This window comes from Amblyomma mixtum, chromosome 3 (assembly GCF_055824585.1).
Source record: "Amblyomma mixtum isolate Tamu chromosome 3, ASM5582458v1, whole genome shotgun sequence".
Taxonomy (NCBI): Eukaryota; Metazoa; Arthropoda; class Arachnida; order Ixodida; family Ixodidae; genus Amblyomma; species Amblyomma mixtum.
In genome coordinates this window covers 117,545,247-117,564,194 of record NC_143014.1, presented here as the reverse complement: position 1 = coordinate 117,564,194, position 18,948 = coordinate 117,545,247, and the positions used below count along the sequence as shown (strand labels likewise).

Genomic DNA, 18,948 nt, shown 5'->3' with positions numbered 1-18,948 from the left:
CTGACACTCTTTTTTTCCTTTAGGGTGGCTCAGCGGTTATGGTGCTCGGCTGCTGTCCCGAAAGACGCGGGTTCGATCCCGGCCGCGGCGGCCAGAATTTCTTTGGAGGAGAAATTCTAGAGGCCCGTGTACTGTGCGATGTCAGTGCACGTTAAATAACCCCAGGTGGTCGAAATTTCCGGAGCCCTCCAATACGGCGTCTCTCATAGCCTTAGTCGCTTTGGGACGTTAAACCCCATAAACCAACCATAAAGCAACCTTTGGAAAACTGACTTCCGTCAGCGACGCAGCACACGTCGAGCATTATGTACCAATACTGGTTTTGCAATACCTTCAACAAGAGCATGCTACGGAAAAAGTCTCCAAAAGTACTACGTTCCCAGACCTTTACTGACCTTCCTAAAACAGTATTGGAACAAACAGTGCGATCCGGAGCAAAAATAGACTTAATTGAACTTCAAATATAATTGGTACGTAGTGCTTTAATTGAGTGTTTTGTGATGTTTCGTAGCATCCCATGAAATTGCTTTCCTCATTGTGCATGTGAGCAACGGAATTTTTCAATCTGGTCATCATTTCCTTTATTTTGTCTCCCTGTTTATGTTAATTCTATTGGATGAGTGTCGAACGTGCATGAATCGTTCATCTGTTTATTATACTCATAAAATTTAATTTTTGAGCATTCAGTGTTTCAACTAACAGTAGGTTTGCAACTTGAGCAAGTACATACATTGTACTTGCTCGTACAGTACGTACATTGTACTAAATACATTGGACATTATTGACCAATGACAGGCCTATGCTTTTTTGTTTGTTTGTTTGTTTAAATTCAGACTGTCCAGCTGCTGGGCTCTGTCACACAAGCCATGTAAAGGCTTCGGCAGGCCTGGCAAGGTGCCATATGTATTCAGTGAGGATTAATTAATATTTATTATTAATTATTATTAATTTATTATTAAAGAGTCCTACAGAGATTTCCTTCGAGAGTTCAGAAAAAGTACATAAAGCGCCTCTAGGCTCGCTTGTGAAATTTTCGTAAGGAAAGTTAAAAGCTCCTTGAGCGTGACTAAAGCAAGCGGCCAGACTGAGCGTCATAAAGCAGCTAACACATTCAAGTTTTCCACGCCAACGCTCCGTGGGGGGGAAAAAAAGGTGAAAAGAGAGCTTTCTTGTTCCAATTTTTATTCCGCCAGCCTTAGGTAGGGATCGATTCAAAAACTTTGCAGTTCTCTGCTGCCAGGATCAGCTGCGTTCATTCTTCTTCGCTGCTTTTGCCACCTTCCTTTTTGGATTTTTGTTTGTTTTTTCCTTTGCCCTTGCTCTTGCCTCCCTTCTTCCCACTTGCACCTTCTGAGGCTTCCTTGGGATCTTCTTCTCGCCGTTGTCTGGTCAGGTGGCCGTGCTTCCCATCGTCGGCCCCATCTTGAGCAAAGAAAACGCCAATATTTGTCATAAGCGAAAAGAAATCGAGCAGTTAAATGCGAACGCCCAGTTTCACTATCATGTTAATTTCCGAAGTGCTGAGGTTCATAGAAAACCAGTCGGTTTGCCAACAAATCACGTGGCAATCGTTTCCCTACACTGCAAACTGCTTGACGCCCTGATCACCTTAAAGCGCGAAATATCATTGGAGAAACTTATAAAATGTTTTCTAGACAAAATGGAGTTCAAAAGTTTTAAAATAATCTTTTCAAAAGAATCGAAGCTGCAAATATTAAATTACATGCCTGTTGCGATGAAAGCACATTAAGATAATGCAGCGCAAGTGCAATGACTATTTCTAGCAAGAAAGACTTCGTTATCTAAAAATAAAGTCTTACTTACGCGTGTTTAAATCATATTTTTTCTCACTACTTGGTCGCTTAAAAGAAAAGGAAGCCAACATTTAACGAGAACACTTCTTGCTCAAACTTCCCTTTCCATAAATGCAGGTGTGACGCAGAAGGTTGCAGTCAGTGAATACCTCTTTCAAACGGCTCTTTCAGTTTCTCAATCAGCACGGTACTTACGGCGGGCAAAATTCTTAGTTGCGACCAAATAAGAAACGCTGCTCCTCCCTATGGCAAGCCACCATGTTACGTGGTTTTGCAAACAACAATAACTTAAAATAAATGAGTGCTCCACTTTAACTAAAACAAGGGTCTCATGGGACGTGAAGGAATAAAAAATTTACCAAACTAGGTAACGGCCCAGTTAAGCAATCGGCTGAGCCGGCGCATGCATCGCGCTAACGCTTCCTACGCTCTCGCTGCAGCGCGACCCTCCTAGCACGAACATGTCCGGGACGGCAGTCCCGGAATTTCGAGGTTCGCCTTCTACGCGTTGGAGCCGGCGCCGTCCTCGCTTCGGCGGGGTCTTCCTTCGCTCTTCCCTCGTCTGTCAAGACGCCGATCGGACTCTCGCTCGGCAACTGGGTCTTGTCGACGGCGAGCCTCGCATGCACGAGCGCTACGATCGCCCTCTTTATTTTTTTTTTAATTCACTTTTGAGCTGGGTAAAGCTCTGCTTGTCCGGGTTCCCTCTATCTTTTTCTTTATACATTTCGTTGTCTATTTATTGAGTGGACTAATAAACTGGTAATAAAAGGGCAACTTCTGCACCACCCACGCGCGCTGGTTTTTTTAAGTGAAAAACTTAAATATCCCATTACAGCGAAACCTGTAGTCGCCGTGGTACAAAAAATCCGAGAGCCGTGGAGATGGCAAGAAGTGGAGAGGGAAGCGATTGCAGCAGCTTCAGAGCGAGGAAACAGCCGGAGAGGGCGTCGGAATTAAGAGGGCGTGAGCGGAGTACAGGGAAATAGGACTGCAGATGGTGTCGGATGAGAAGACAGCGGGCAGCGTGCGCAGAGTGTAAAAGCACCGGTAGGGGGCGGAGCGTCGGAGGGAGCAGTAAAGCTCCTTGGGGAGCAGGCGCCGGCATTAGACCACCTGCCGCATGTCTCAGTCGCGCCAGCGCTCAAGCGGTAGCAGAATTAAGTGTCTCTGTGAAGTGTCTCTCTTCAGATTCCCTTGTCGACGGTGTGTGTGCGATGTATTGCGATGAAACGGCGCCGACAACAACGTCTGCGGCCTGCGAGGCGACCGCGTCTATATCAACAGGAAGACGAGCGCGCCCACAAAAGTACGTTACCGCAACCGAGGCAAGCGAGCAGAGAAATGCTGCACGACGGTTGCAGAGGCAGGCAGCACCATCGACGGCCACCGCTGCGGTAGGAGCGCTGCAAGCTAGTCGCACGCGGTTGAAAGGAGACGTTGAACTCCGCAAACCAGGAGCGGGCATGAATCGACAGAAGCGGGTGGCCGACTTCGAGTTGCGGAAACGGGAAGCGAAAGCAATGCGACAGAGGCGTGAACAGGAGGTTCAGGCTCGGGAGTAGTCGCGAGCGATGCATCTCTCTCTAACATTTCATCCGCGGGCCTGTAGCGCTTTCTCATTCATTCGCGTAAGCAGCCTTAAGTGTTCCTGCCGAATTCTTTGTTGTCTTGCCTTTCCGGCTGCCCGCAGAGGGAATATTGGCTGAGCTTTTTCTCACCGAGCGCTTCCTAGCTAGAGCCGCTCGGGAGGAGAGAGAAACACAAAACCGATTTGACAGGCTTACGTAGCCGATGGCATTCACGGCTCCGATAGCCAGCGGCGGACGGCGTTTCAATCTCTCTGTCAGCTACAGCTACCCTCCCATTTGTCCCCTTACTTCCCTTCTCTCTCTCCCATCGCGGCCCCTGCATTTGTTAACTCATTTCTCTCTCCTGGTCACATCGATCAGTGACCTTGGACGGGCTTCATCCACGCGATCGCTCGAGATGGGCTCTGCATAACGGCTCACGCCGTCAAAAAAACGTGTCCTGGTCACTACTTCTCCAATTCCGTCTTCAGGTTCCCTCCACAATACACACAATTCGTATGCGCTGTAAAGAGCTATCTCCCAGTTTTTATCACGGAGCCCATTGTCACACTTCAATAAAAATCTGATGTTCTTTTGTCTCCTAACCACCAAATATTTGTTTCTTTTTCTATTCTTTCTCTGCTTCTGCTCTCTATACTGACCAAATACATTTAAGATAAATAACAAGAATTTAATCAAGGTAGAACCTTGGGCAAGTTCCTGCGACATTATCGGAAAAACAGAGGGACACACACTAGCAACTAAGCACACAGTTCGGGCGCTGACTTGCAGCTGAACAAGCGAGTCCGCGCCCTATCTATGTGCTGTCTTGCTCGTCCGTGTCCTTGCGCTGTTCCGATAAAGAAGAGTTGAAGGGATGCTGGTGCGGCGATGAGCAATTCCTTAACAAATTCTTTGTGTTAGGTAGCTTTCATCGCCGTTGCGGAGAGAACTAAATACTTTTCGTTTCCTTTCCCGCGTTTACAAAGGTGAAATCCCTGTAATGAGACGCCTCGCGCTATCTTTCACTTAAACCCCGCATGTAAACTCATATTCGTAGTGTTAACGCGCGCTCTCAGTAGCTATTGAATTCATCTGCCTTCGCTTCCGCAGCTGTGGGAACAACTGCTTGAAGTGTCTATTGCCATTTACTCGGCCATTAGGTCAGAAGACATTGTTGACCCTTATGGGCAATGATGCATCGAGAAGTTTTCGCGTTCAAAACACTACCTTCAGGATCAAGTCTCACTCAATCAAGCGGCTCCACTTACTTGGCGATAAGTAATGCTTTGATTTATACTTGTGCTTTCACCGCAAGCACAAAAGGTGTATTTACTGTCATACTTAGGCGCACTGAATGTGCACATCTATACATGTATGTCAATGTATACAAGCATCATCATTCCATTGTTTAGAAGAGCCTTATTTGTTTTGGTCGATGCTGGCAGCTTCTAGAGCTACGTTGATTCAGCGAATGTCTGAAGACACAGTGTGTAAACAAACTAGCTGTGAAAAAGGGGGGGAAATTGTCGTTTTTATCTGTACAGAGTGGGTATTGACGTGCGCTATGCGAACCAATTTATAACAAGCGGGCGAAATACGCCGCGAACATTTTTTCGTTAAGGTTTATTGAAGGCAGTTAAATAAGAAACCGTACTTTTAAAGGAAACATGTAAATGTACGGATGAGAGCAACAGTGCGCAACGAGTGTTTCTTCAAATTGAAACTATGTACTGAAAAAAAAACATCTTTCCCTTTTAAATGAAATGTTAGACGATAAGTAATTTTTATTCACACATATTTTGTTAGGTCAATGAATGGAAGTTGCGATGTAAATAAATTTGATTACACAATAAATCGTACTATAGGGAAAAAAAGCTATGTTGCTCTTTACTTGCGTTAAACACTTTCCTTTGCGGTTATCGCTAAAACAAAAAAACAGCAAAAATAAAATAACCGCCATCGAAACGTGAGAGCCACAGGGCCACTTGCGACATCGGGCTTCCTGAGTACTCACCTTCGGCTTGGCAGCAGGCCAGCGTTAGCAGGACCAGGAGACCCAAGAGAACGACGGTGGACGTCTTCATTTTCGATCTCTGTGCGCCCAGTTCGAGCAGTCAAGAGTTTATATTAGCGCCACAGGGCTGATCACAACAACCACGTGCGTGGCGTTCAACCGCACTTAGCGACAGCTGCGCAGCTGCGAAAGTTTAAAGCGCCACATAGCGTGACATCCCCAGTCGTTTGACGAAGCTGTCTCACGCCACGCCATATGCACGGTGATCAGCGCGCATAACCAATTCGCGCCCCTGGCAGCTGCGGATACAGACTTACGGCTCATTTTATTCTCAAGTCTTGGTCCAAAATTCTTTTTCCTCCACACTGGGCATTTTGCTGTGATGCAATTTTTTTTTTAAATCAGTAATCATATCCTTTAACTCTCAATTTGCTTTCATCCAGTTATAACTACTTTAAGCGATAAAGCCATGAATTTTGTCACCAAAAGGTCTCAACTGCGAGTCATGACCTGAGCGTAACGTGTTAACGAGATCCAAGAGCTTTTCATGCCCAATTCCCTATTCGACGCAGGATTATGGGCGGCACGCTGTCGTGGAAATGAGGAAACCTGTTCATGGTTTTCACTGTCTAAAAGCTACGTGTCAAAGTTTCTATTGGGGACTGCAAATTTTCTCCCGATTGAAAGCTCACGCATTATAATGCAATCCACTCAGTACTCTTTCAGTTTGATTGTACTCTGAAATCATTGTCATCGCCACCACCATCGTCATGAGCGAAGTTAAGTCGATTAAAAGACAAATATTCCAGCATGTTACCTTCAATTATCCACTCCTTACGCCGGCCGATGTAACTCTATGTCAACAACGTTCCCAACCTTGCCCTTCCAGCAGAGCTTCTGCTTCTCTACAGTATGTTTCCCACCCCTCGCTATTTACGCCGTCACTCTAAGCAACTTCCTACCTTTAGTAACCCTATCTGCTAATATGAACACTCAACTACAAAAGTCAACTTCACATCAGATCGCCGGCTACAGATCGCCGGTACACGAAAATATTGCTCCAAACTCGATGTGTTTAGGGCAAATTGCCAAGATGGAAAAGTTTTGAATTACGGAGCGATTATACTCCTTAGCACCCGCCAGAGCCTCCATAAGTATCCAAAGGAAGGCTACACAGCTTGAATTCGTCCTGGCCCGACTCTGCAACTTCTCTTCAAATGCGAGCGCAAAGTTTCTGAGGAATCTGTATTGCCTTCCTCTCTAATTTCCTCCCGGTCAGCACAAGGTCATTGATCTCACAAAGTGAGGTGACAAGCGGCGTTCCGTTTTTCACGAACGCGGCATCATTACTTAATGGGTTGACGAGCCAAATGGAACTGCGCAGAAAGTAGAGGCTCGAGTAGCCAAGAGAAATAAAACTCCCCCTTGAAAATGATCGCCAAAACCATATCCGGGACGCTCTGCCATCAAATTTCTCTGGATGGATACGCGGGGACGTGAAAGTGATACAGCGAAACGCCCAAGGTGGCAAAATATAAGCGAAAGCAGAAATAGTAGGTGAAAAAGCGGGAAACTTCTCGCAAACGAATTCTGCGCGCAGGCCAAACGTTTGAACAGCCGGCGCGGCTAGCTGCGGACACAAAGCAGCTGCGGCCGCTGCGCCACGCGATGGCTCGATGCCCACGGCGGGAAACCGCGGGAGGGCAGCGGAGCGCAGTCGGTTGGGACGCGACAAATATCCAATATCCCGCGAGACGAGGATGAATCGATGGTGGCGCCCCCTAAACAACGTTCCTCCTGGGTCGCTGCAGATCAACTGAGCCGGAATAGGCGACACCGGATAGACCCATAGATCAGCGCCCGTAGCTGCCAGACGTCAGTCGCGCCTCCGCAGAGGCCTCAACGCAGCGCGCCACGCCGTATGAAATGGCGGAGCGGAGCCGAGCGATACTTCACGCGTTCCGCTGGCTCCTTCGAGGAGACCTTGTCTCTTCTCGGGCATCTTTTAGGAGGGCTTTGGAGAATGCGCCACCGGAAGAAGACAGGCTGCTGGATTCTGTCTTATCTTCGCGAGGCCAGCTGTGCCCTGCACGTTTGGGGCACTCTCTAACATCAGAAGAAATGAGCGCTCTGCGTGCGTGCGTGCGTGCGTGTGTGTGTGCGTGCGTGCGTGCGAGAGCATGTAAACAGCTTTTTCAAATTCATACGCATCTTTGGCGATCCTGTCACCCACTCCTTGAATGTCTAAAAAAGATAACACTGCCGCGAACACAGGCGCTCCAGTGTGCAAGCGACGCGCACAAGTCAGAAACAAAACTGTCTTCGGCCTTGCGCGCCAGGTGGAAAAAGCTTTCTTTACTTTGTCTTTCCAGCCAGCTAGAACCTTTCGGAAGGCTAGTTGCTGGATGCTTGGCACGTAGGAAAAGCGCAAGCACACAACAAACGAAAGGAAAGAAACCGACGGCGCTGAGTACCGTCCAATTTTTTTCGGCTGCCGCCCACTGGCGCTGTTCTAGCCAAACCTGGCACTCAGCACAGTTCACGCATAGCACAGCACATGAACACATGAACATCACTGAACGTGTAGGCTGTGCCACGCTCGTGAAGACAAATTAAGAGCCCGCTCGCGGGAATTTGTTCGCACGAATGGAAAATGATTCATATGATGAAACAAACAGCGCCAACTATACCCCTGTGAGCTCGTGCAGTGTTTGCACGGGCTCATATTGTTCCATAAGCAAAGGCACCCGGTCTAAAGTTCCCCATTTCTGGGCGGAATCGTTCTAGCAAATCGTTTTAACAGTTGTAAGGAATAATGTAAAATACAACAGGATCCACTTTGTAATAAATTCTATGCTGTTGCATATCGTGAAGCAGAAACCAAATGATCCATCGAAGCGACTCGCTATCTTGCGCTGTGCGGCATGACGGAAGAGGAATGTGCTATGCACGAAGCTGGGAGAGCCGAGGCAAGTGGAAGACAGAAGGTCTTGGCACGGTGCTCAGCCTCCAGATGGCTGTTGCGCTGTAATGGGAAATTAAGATTCGTACAAAGGCTATCCTGAAGTGAATGGCCTGATTTTGAGGGCCCATTAGACGGCTTATTAAAAGGCGTTTAACGCGACTGCAGCCATTTTTTTTAAAAAGGAGTGGTGTATTTGTAAAACCAATGTCGAGGCTGCATAAGTAAGTTTTTTTTCTCCTTTATTATTTTCAGCTACCACCTGTGACGTCAGGGCTGATTGCTAGCAAGCAGTGTTATTTGCTGGAGCCGATATGTAAAAGGCGCAGTTCGCTAAAAGCACTAATAGCAAACAAGCAAAAAAAGAATAGAGAAATCAATCCTTATAAAATACGGCCCCAGTATTTTTGGCTGACGCCTCGAGGATGTGCTATTTTAAGATCCAAAGCTTTTTCTCTGTATTCAGTGATTTGATTTTTAACCATTGAACCATTTTAACCATTGAACCAAATTTTAATGAAGCGCGTCATTCGTAATTATATGTGCAGCTTTATTTCACGAGGGCGAAAAAGAACTATATTGCACAGGGAAGTCAAACTCTACTCGGCATGAGCTCCTTCTCCGAAAATCCCCTGACTGGCTAAATAGATCTGTAGACAGAGAGGGAAGCAGGAGAGATTTCGTGTCAAATGTTGACCAAGGTCGTTCAGGCTATTTCCGCTCCCTTCGCATTATGCCCTACCTTTCCGGCTTGAGAGAGTTGCCGCGCTTGTGCAACGGTTGCGGTGAATATGAGACAAACGGCAAGAGGGGAGGGTAGATTGGAGCCATAGGATGGAGGGGGCGGGGGGGGGGGGTGCTAGTCAATATATTTGGGCAGGCACGTCACAACTGTGGCAGCAGTAAGTGTGACTCGGCTGAGTGCGCTCAGGCAGTGCGCTCTCATCATAAGCGTCTGCATTCAAATGCCAATTTTTATGGTTGCTAAGGCGACTATTGTAGGTTATGACAGAAATTTAAACATCTGTTGGAACAACAAGCCTAATTTCTTCTCCGAGTATTCTTCTCTTCTCCGTGATTCTCTGACGGATATTGCAGACAGAGCTTCACTACCAAAGTCTCCAGACTCTGTAATTGAGGCCACTATAAAGGTCACTTTCGTCCGCAGTACCACTGCACAACCAAGAAGAATGCACATTCAGGGCGAAGTAAAGGTGGAAAGTCTACTAAAGTGGCTCCACCCAGAAGGTTTCCGTGAGTTCAAAATGGCGTCGAACTCGTCCCACAATGCCGACCCTTCGAGTGAGCCACCCAGGTCAGCAAGCTTGTGAGCGGGGCTTGATAACCCCGGTATCAAGAAATAAATTCGGAAAATACGCAGAGATTCAGCTTGGGTGTTTCGCTTAGCTTTCAGTCTGAGCTCTTCGAATGTCGCCTGATGTCCGCCTTCATGGCTCAGTAGCTTCGGCGCTCCGATCATGAGCCCGAGTCCCCTTGTCCTATTCCTGGCCGCGGTTCCGGCTGCTTCGTGTAGCTTAAATGCGAGATCACTCAATTGGTGAAATTTAGTGAAGCCGCTAACGAATTCTGGGAAGCCAAATTGGCTCGCACCCCTCGATGTACTTGGTCATGCCTCGGTGCTGGTGCATATTGCTGATTATATTTTTGAAAATTTAATCATTTTTTGTGCCGCCAGGACTATTAATCCTAACTGGGAATGAACGCAGTTTGATGTGTGTTTGGAGGGCTTAGCGAACGAATGTGTCCCTCTCTGTGTCGCGTTAACAAACCAATCTGGGAGTAAAAATGCCTATATTGAAATTATGGCAATCCTCTATGGACGGAGAAGTAACACGCAATGATGAAATTGCATTGTTTTTTTTTTCTTTAAGTTTTTTGAGAAGCTCCATGCGTGAGAGGCTCTTTGCTTCTGTCTTTACTGCTCTACGAAACTTTTGTGACATCGTGTGTGATGTTAGCAGGGAAAGGCCGAGAATATTCCAGTCTAACGTAATGCGTGAGTTTTTTTTTACATTTCTCTTTTTGAGGATATGACAGCTAGAGAAATGAAGTAATATTCAGAAAAGTGTTCAGTAAAGGGAAGTTTCTGTGCTCAAAAGAGAGGTCAGTTCACTCCTATGCCAGGTATATCAGGACTTTCAACTTTGTCGTTAAATTCTGTGTGCAAGTTCCAAAATTAGGCGCTTTAATAATTCAGAAGTTTAACTTTTCGCAACTCGGCTGCGGCAGGAGAATGTTTCTTACACTTTTTGGCGCACAGATTAACCCCTTTAGCTTTTCTGTACGTGAAACCCTTGCCGCGTAAGGAGCCCGTCAACGCCATTGCTTGGCATGTCGTAATGCCCTTACCGCGAGCATTACAGAGATGTCGTATCAGAGAGGATGCGGCCTGAAATATTGTAACTGACGACAGCAAACCCCATGAAGAAAGAAATTGTGGCTTTTGCACGCCGTGGACACATGCATATATAAGTATTCTTGTTGCGTAATTACGTGGCTTTGATTGCTAAAAACTCTCAGAGAGCCGAAATTATCGCTGATACCTTTTTATATTTTCACTGAATACAACGCATTCCACCAAAATGGAAGCACACCATTTCTCCAAAGAGAACCTGCCTGACATACCACCCACTTATACTTGCTTCTCTCTAAAAAGGGAGTTATCCTCTAGAATACAATTACGATTGGTAGCCTATGGATTAATCATAAATCCACAGAATTCTAGCTAATTCCTTGCACTTTCCGGACTGTGTTTAGAACCGGGGAACTGTGCTTCAGAGTTGTTCTTCCGCAGAATCCTAAAATATGGTCCTACAAAACTGCTTGTTGTGATTCCTCTCCCACCTCCTCTACAAACAGCTCAAATTTATATTTGGGCTAAGAAGAGTAGCGCACTATGGCTTTTGTAATGTGCACGACTCATTCTGAAATCTCGACACTGCTAACAGTGCTCCCCACGAACTGCAGAGCAAAAATATCAAAACGGCGAAGGGTCCACGACAACATGTTAGAGTAAGCGCGCACATACATTCACACTTTTAATAAGCGAAGTTTCTTGCTTTCTTTCAATTCAGCCGAATTCATGATTAATAGCCAGTAGAATAAAATCTGGACTCCATAGATTGGTAACTGAGCAGCTACGTGACCATGATTCCACGCGTGTCCCGGCAGGCCTAAAAGTTCGGCTGTCCGCGTTTTGCGTACCCCTTTGCGCCCTTCATTCATCTGAATGCAGCCCGCTGCGGCCGGGATCCAATCTCGCGTCCTTGGGCTGAGTAGTTCAACGCCATAGCCAGTAAGCCACCGCGGCGGGTTAGAAAATTACCTGACAGTCCTTAGTGTAATCCAATTCTTTCTGCACAGCCAGTAGAAATCAGACCGCGTACCATGAGAATTTTTTGAGTCACAAGCAAAAAAAAAAGACGGTTCTGGTTTGGCGTGCAACGAAAAGCTGCTCTCAAATCGCGCACGCTATTGTCACTACCGCCTTCTCCACTCTCATCTGCGAGACACTGTTGGATGTGTTTACGTTCAAAGAATGCAATGCGCTGCATGCCAGTGTAATTATAACTGGTCAAGGAATTCCCGAAACTTTCCACTTGCGCCAATTAGCGGTTGCAGATACGAACTGTGCTCTTTTCTACCCTGTAAAAATCCCGTTTCTGGTGAATGCCAGTCAACCGTTCGTTAACTCAGCTGCATTAGGAACGTGAGCCTACATGTTCACGAGCCCGTCACCTATACAGCGCCATTTTACTCACACTAGTTATCTCACTTTGTTGCTGACTTCAATTTCTAGCTGCAAAACTGGATGGAAATTGCTCGAAAACCGGCTTGCCTTGGCGCAGAAAAATTCAGTTTCCGAAGGGGCTGCTGCATGAACTACAGGAGCCGCGTAGCACCTTTATTGCTTTTTTTTCTTTCTCTTGTCCCACCTTTTCTGCTCTTCTGTACTAGTTTGTGAGATTTACCTGTGTTCGCACTAGCGCTTTTAGGAGTGGTTTGGTTTCTAGGGGTTTAACTTCCCGAGGCGACTCAAGCTATGAGAGACGCCGTGGTGAAGGGATCCGGAAATTTCGACCACCTGGGGTTTTTTAACGTGCACTGGCATTGCACACTACAGGTACCACTAGAATTTCGCCTCCATCGAAATTCAACCGCCGCGGCCGGGATCGAACCCGCGTCTTCGGGTCAGCAGTCGAGCGCCATAACCACTGAGCCACCGCGGCGGCCACTTTTAGAAATGAACAGCAAAATGATGTGTTGTCCTGCTAAGTCCAAGTAGCCACGGATATAAAGAAACGCGGTTGTTTAAGCTCTCTTTTAAATGACAGCACATGCATCACATGCAGGATGTTAAAGCAAACGTCGCAAGTCTTTTTTAGACTTTTTACTTTTAAAGGCGGCGTTTGCGGCATAGTAAGGCCAGTGATGGAGGACGTCAGAAAACAGATGAAACACATTAAGTGGTAATTTGGTCATGTAATTTCTAATCATTTATTTTTAGCTCTCAAAGTTAAGCCCCCTTTTATGATTAAATAGTTGCCTAATAGCATATTCAGTCTTTATAATTTCGAAAACGAGATTCCCTATTCGCGTGGTGGCGCAACGATTCCGGACATCCAGGGGTGTCAGACGAACACCGGGCTGCTGTGGCGTGCGGGGCAACCAGAATTGGTTGTGTTACAACATCGAGCATAATGGCGCTTTCGAAATTATATAAACTGGTACGGCTATTACTAGCAGCCAGCTTGAAATCTTTAATTACAAGCAGGAGCCTACCTAACTACAACAGTTGGAAAGTTAACGATTGCATTTTTGTTAGGGAGCTTACCAGTTGGCACAATTCACTTGCTCTTTGACCTACACCGCCAATGGTATTGATATACCGCAAAAGGTATCTACAAGTCTTAAAAGGCCTATTGTTCACAGAAACACACTGTAGGACGATTAGTTGGCCGTTGGCTGGTCTCCTTATATTAGAGGAGAGGATAGCGCGCTCTCAAGCGCATCTCTAATCTCTAAAAAGAGTAACCCACTCACAACCTTCCAGCAGGCTTGAAATTCCAAGAAAAAAAGATTATATATATATATATATATATATATATATATATATATATATATATATATATATATATATATATATATATATATATATATATATATATATAACGTTCAAGAAATACATTTTTTTCTGCCATTTCTTGAACGTTTTGTTCATTTTGCAACACTGTGCAGCTTGTCAGCCCTGCGTCCCTCTGCCAACTGCATGGGGTGCAGGCCTTTTCAAACCCTTGGTAGGTTTTCTGCTTGCCCCCTTTCAACATCAAAACTGTCAGTGGACGCGAGATGCTGAGAATAAAATTTAACTTGACGGATACAAAGAATGGTGGTTGCTAATGCTCAAAGATGCAGCTTTAGACGCTTTTAAGTGTGACAGTGTATCGACGTGCGCAGTGAGTATGCCGGGCTATCTCGAACCTATGAATACGATGCTCAGCGACAAACGTTCGTTTTTCTTGTTCCGGTCATCATGGTGCCGAGTGTCATCATTGCTATACGATACAAGGTGTCACAAGTGGCCATGTTCAGCAGGGCGTAGACAGGACGGCGGTAGACCTGCTGAAGCTCCCGAAACACCTGCAGCTCTCGGGGAACTGTCTCGGAATTGGAAGTTGTTTTAGGAAAAACCAGTACCCTCCATTAAGGTAACCACGTCGAATAAACATCCAAGAAACGGACCGACAAAAGCTGCGTCCTTGTTGAGTGTTGCCGGTGATGAAGTGCTTGACGTCTTGAACACGTTCAAATTTGAAGACCATGACGACAAGGAAGGAAGATTACGACACCCTGTTCACGAAGTTTTAAGCCTATCCTTTGATGAGGGGAAAAATGAAGTCCATTAACTCGACGTGTTTTTGCTCGAGGAAACAATGAGTTAGAGAGGCGTTTGAACAATTTATTCGAGACCTCAAGAAACAAACAATCCAGTGCGACTACGGAGGACTACCCGATACGATGATGAGAAAACAGATAGTCTTCGGGATGAATAATCCCAAGTTGCGTGAACTGCCGAATAGATGTGCAGAGCAGCGGAATTAGTGGCACAATGATACCAGATCTGGTCCAAGCCGACTGGCCGCATTGCCGCCGCCTCTCGCTGTGTGGCACTATGGCGCCGCTGTGTGGAGTTGCAAGAGAACGCTGCATACCACAGAAATTCGTACCGCTGAAATAAATGCAACCGATGGCTCGAACAGAGGCAGTGGCCGGCCTGAGGAAAAACATGCTATTTTCCGGCCAAGGCAGCGAAGTCAGCAAACTTAACCTGAACGATGAGTTTGATGTTCTGGGCGTCGGCGTTGTAAGTGGCAGCAGTAGGAGCAGTAGGGACTGGATTTTCAAAGCCCAAGTTGAAGGTAGTGAATCACTCTCCAAGGTATACATCAGGTCAAAAGCGAGAGCCTTTTACCATTTTCAGTATACCGTAAAATACAAACTTCTGAACTGAAGCCTACGAGCACTTTGCTGCGAGCCTACAATGGACGCGTCGCTCATCATCAAATTAGGAACAACAGTCCAGAAAGTAAACGTTAGAAACACCGCCACTGCTGTGAAATTCCATGTTGTGAAAAATGGTCGTCACGTCATACTGGTGCTTGACGCAAGCGAAGCTTTGAGTGTTGTGCATCGCACAGTGGACGCAGTGGACGCTTCCGCTGAATACGAAACAATCAACGATTTTAAGCATGTCTTGGAGGCTTAGGGTGCATGAAGCAACCCTACAGCATTGCGCTCGAGCAAGAAGCTGCCCCTATCAGCCAGTCAGTGTAGAGGGTGCCCCACTCTCTGCGCCAACCCTGACGAGCTTCATAGAATGCAGAGTTGGCAACGTATTTATAGGCTCATAATAGAGCACACTCACTGTCATCTAGGTACCACATAAACCCGATGCAGTCTCTGAAAGCTTAAAATCAGACTCTTCGATGAGTTAAATGCGATTTGCGTACTTCCTTTACGGCTGATTGAAAATTCCTGTTGTTTTTTTTTGCGTTATCGCTGTTGTTTAATTCATCCCTCTGCCGCAAGATAATGTGAGTGGTGAATAACGGAAAGCCTCTTCCCAACTGATGCAACCTAACCACTCTATGCTTCGAACAGAACAAATGTTTAACTCCACCCAGAAATTTTACACAAGCGCATCTTTCAATGCGAAATAATTTATGAACCCACTTTTTTCTTATGCCGTAAAATTTCAGTATAACAATATATAGATCCGCAGATTTCCTCAAGGCAGGCTTGCATTTTTTTCTGTTAACATTTTTGCTATCGTCAGCAACGTTCCCTATTGGTTTTCTATGGCAGTCTTAATCATTAGATCCAACCGATGGACAAACAAGAAATATTTTGCTATACATCTGAAGAATGGACCACTATCTACAATATTTCCATAATAGTGCCAGACAATGTTCCACAGTGGCCTCAAAATTAAAACTAATGTCCAAGAACATTGGAGTTCAGATTTTATAGCAAAAATTGGATTGATAAATGTACTGTGCGATGTTCGGGTTAAAATGCTGAAGTGAAATCACGCGAAATCGTGGCTATTATGCACATAAAGGTTCATTTTTAGACGGAAAATTTTCCATCATTATACGTCGAAAGCCGGAGGGAATGGCTCTCACAAATGTTAGGTTCTCGCACACTCAGGAGCGACCCACTAAGCCCTGAAAGCCATTCATATATTTACAACCATCAAAAAATAGCATATTTCGAATCAGACTCGCTTCTTGCCCGGTCCTCCGCAGCGCGTGAGGTTTGCGTCAGACCCTGCAAGCCGCTGTCGTGTCCTGAAAATTTGCCCACCCATTGTCGCTTTCACACAATCGATCGTCTCGTTTTCTCAGCGTGCAGAAAAAATTTAAAACCTTTCATTAATCCTCATGTCGTCGAGGCTTTCAGTTTCACTTTTTATGGGGACGCATTGTGAGGTGGCGGGCGCATCCGTCGTGAGGTGAAGCAGCGTTCATGCAAGCTTGCCAGATCGGCATGGACGCCTCTTTTCAAGGACAATGGTACGTTGCGGTTTCACAATTCAGCGCACAAGTGAACAAACAGCGATGCGCGCCCACCTATGTAGCCGTGTGCCATGAATGTCAAAGAGATGTGTTATGCCCTTTTAATTTAATATTCTCGTTTAGTTTTCTTTACCAGTATAAGAAATACTGTGTATACTTCAGCAACGCAATCACAACGACACCTTGCGCAAAGTCCCTGGATCCGGTTCACCGTACCCGCAAACATAGCGGGCATCCGGAATAAAGTACAGGCAAGGGAAAGTCATCAAGTCTGATAAATTGACTGCTCCGTGACTAGCTAATGCTCAACAGCGAAAATTATGTCTGCCTTTCGAGTCAATTCATTGAAAGGATGCAAGCCTTTTTCCAGTTGAGAGAGAGAACAACTTTCTTTCTTTGAAGGTCACACCAGACCTTTGACCTTCGAGTGTTGTAGTCCCGTAGTGCACACTACGCGCACGCTGCGCCTTTGGACTAGGCCTGACAACATTCCCCTAAATCACCATGATTGTTTAGTCATATATATATATATATATATATATATATATATATATATATATATATATATATATATATTGTGGTGTTGATCAATGAAGCATATTACTGAATAAGTTATCGCTTAAAGATAATTGGTTAGAAAAGCAGAATAAAAACAACCACATGCCGCCGGCGGGAACCGAACCCACGACCTCCGAATGACGCGTCCGGTGCTCTACCAACTGAGCTACGGCGACGGCTGTTAGATCTGCTTTCGGAGGCATTTATGTTTGCAAGTGACCTAACCTTAATTGCTTAACGAAGGCCTCGGTTCTGGCAGCCTTGATGCCATAGCCCGACCCACATGGAGCGGTTTTCTCGCGGAAAACCTGCGTACGGCCGCCCGGCGGCGGCCGCTTGGCCGCCGGCGGCCGTTCGCCGCCGACCAAGCAGTGCTAGATACGCTCGCCCGGCGGTCAGCCGCTCACCGGAAGCGGCGAATGCGAGCTGTCAGCGCGGACCAATGAGGGCGCTCTCTTCCCGCATCTAGCTTCCGCCCGCGCGCGGCGACAAACATGGCGGCGCCTTTCGAAGCCGGACCCCTCGCTTTGGACTGAATTCTCGTTGTTGCTGCCTTTTTCACTGCGTTCACTGGCCGTAAATGGAGCACCGGTCTTTCGCTTCGTCTCGTCTCTCCTATAATAAAACTTATAAGTGATAAATTTGCCTTATTTTTTTATTTAGAGTGACGATTCTCCCACTTCTAGGCTTAAGGGGCGAGCCGGTGTAGTTTACAATAATGGTTCCTGTCCCGAGAACCAGATGGCGCTACTATAGGCTGAGTCTATTTTTGCGTCTCTGCTAGCAGCAGCTGCCGGTGGCTCGGCGCGCAGGGTGAAACCGAGTGGGGGTGGAGTGGAGAGGGGAGATAGCATACGCTGAACTAAAAAGTGAGAATGCGCCCTCCAATAAACAATGGCTTCAGAGTAAGCTTACAAATCTTTTTTTTTTTTTTTGTCGGCAGCGGTTTGGCGGCAGCCGCCCGTTTTCCGCCTCTTGTGGTGCGGCACAGCGGCGGTGCGGCCGCGTTCCGCCGCGCCGCTCAAAATCCGCAGCGCAAGTTCGCTCCATGTGGGTCGCCCTACACAGCTTCCATTCTCGCCGTTTGATGAAGTTCCACGTCACACCAGCGGTAACTCAGGACGTACTACAGAGAGGGCACGGCACTCTGCTTGTGGACAGCATGCCTAAGCCGCTACTGCTGCTTTTGCAGGTCTTACCGTGTTTTTTCGGCTTGGCTCCATCGAATGACACCCACCAGACGTCACACTTGCCGCATCATCTTGCCGACCGAATTGTTGCCGACGCATTGGGGGATCATCTGCCTCGTGGAGTGACGTCATCGGCACCAACAGTATTAAAGGAGCATCGAGACATGGGCCACTTCAGAGGGCACGGCACTCTGCTTGTGGACAGCATGCCTAAGCCGCTACTGCTGCTTTTGCAGGTTCAATATGAAGTTCAATTTTTCCGTAGCGATAACCGTTTTTTGTTAGTCCTGCCGTGCCCTCGTAGACTTTACCAAATTGTTGTTGACTGTTGGTCTGCGGTGTTACTGCTTATGATGTCGGGCGATATTGAAGAAAACCCCGGTCCTTCGACCGCCCAGTTGTTGCAGATGATCCTAGATAACCAGGCCACGAGTGATCATAGTTTGAGTGAAATCAAGGCTCAGATCTGCGAACTGAGTGTAAAGACTGATAAGCTACCCAGTGTACTTGATGCTATTCAGGAAATGAAAGCAAGAATAGATTCTCTTGAGAAGACTGTGCGTTTACAAGCCAAGAAATTGGTAGAATTTGAGAACCGAAGCAGGCGCAACAATCTTCTCGTTTTTGGTGTCGAGGAAAGTACCTCTGAAAGTGACACAGGTTTGAAAAGAAATTGTTACGGAGAAGGTATTTGAGCAGAAGCTCGGAGTTGAGGTAAAGACGTTAGAAAGAATGCA

The 18,948-nt window shown here is 46.5% G+C and overlaps 1 protein-coding gene across 1 annotated transcript; it reads right to left on the bottom strand.

Moving 5' to 3' along the window:
* Positions 1-1,165: 1,165 nt before the first annotated feature.
* LOC149351539 (uncharacterized) lies at positions 1,166-15,316 on the bottom strand. The gene is made up of 3 exons (XM_089575616.1): positions 15,311-15,316; positions 5,403-5,481; positions 1,166-1,422 (listed from the first exon to the last, which is right to left on the bottom strand). Exons 1-3 carry the CDS (start codon positions 15,314-15,316, stop codon positions 1,253-1,255), a joined length of 255 nt encoding a protein of 84 aa, XP_089431742.1. The 3' UTR covers positions 1,166-1,252.
* Positions 15,317-18,948: the final 3,632 nt, after the last annotated feature.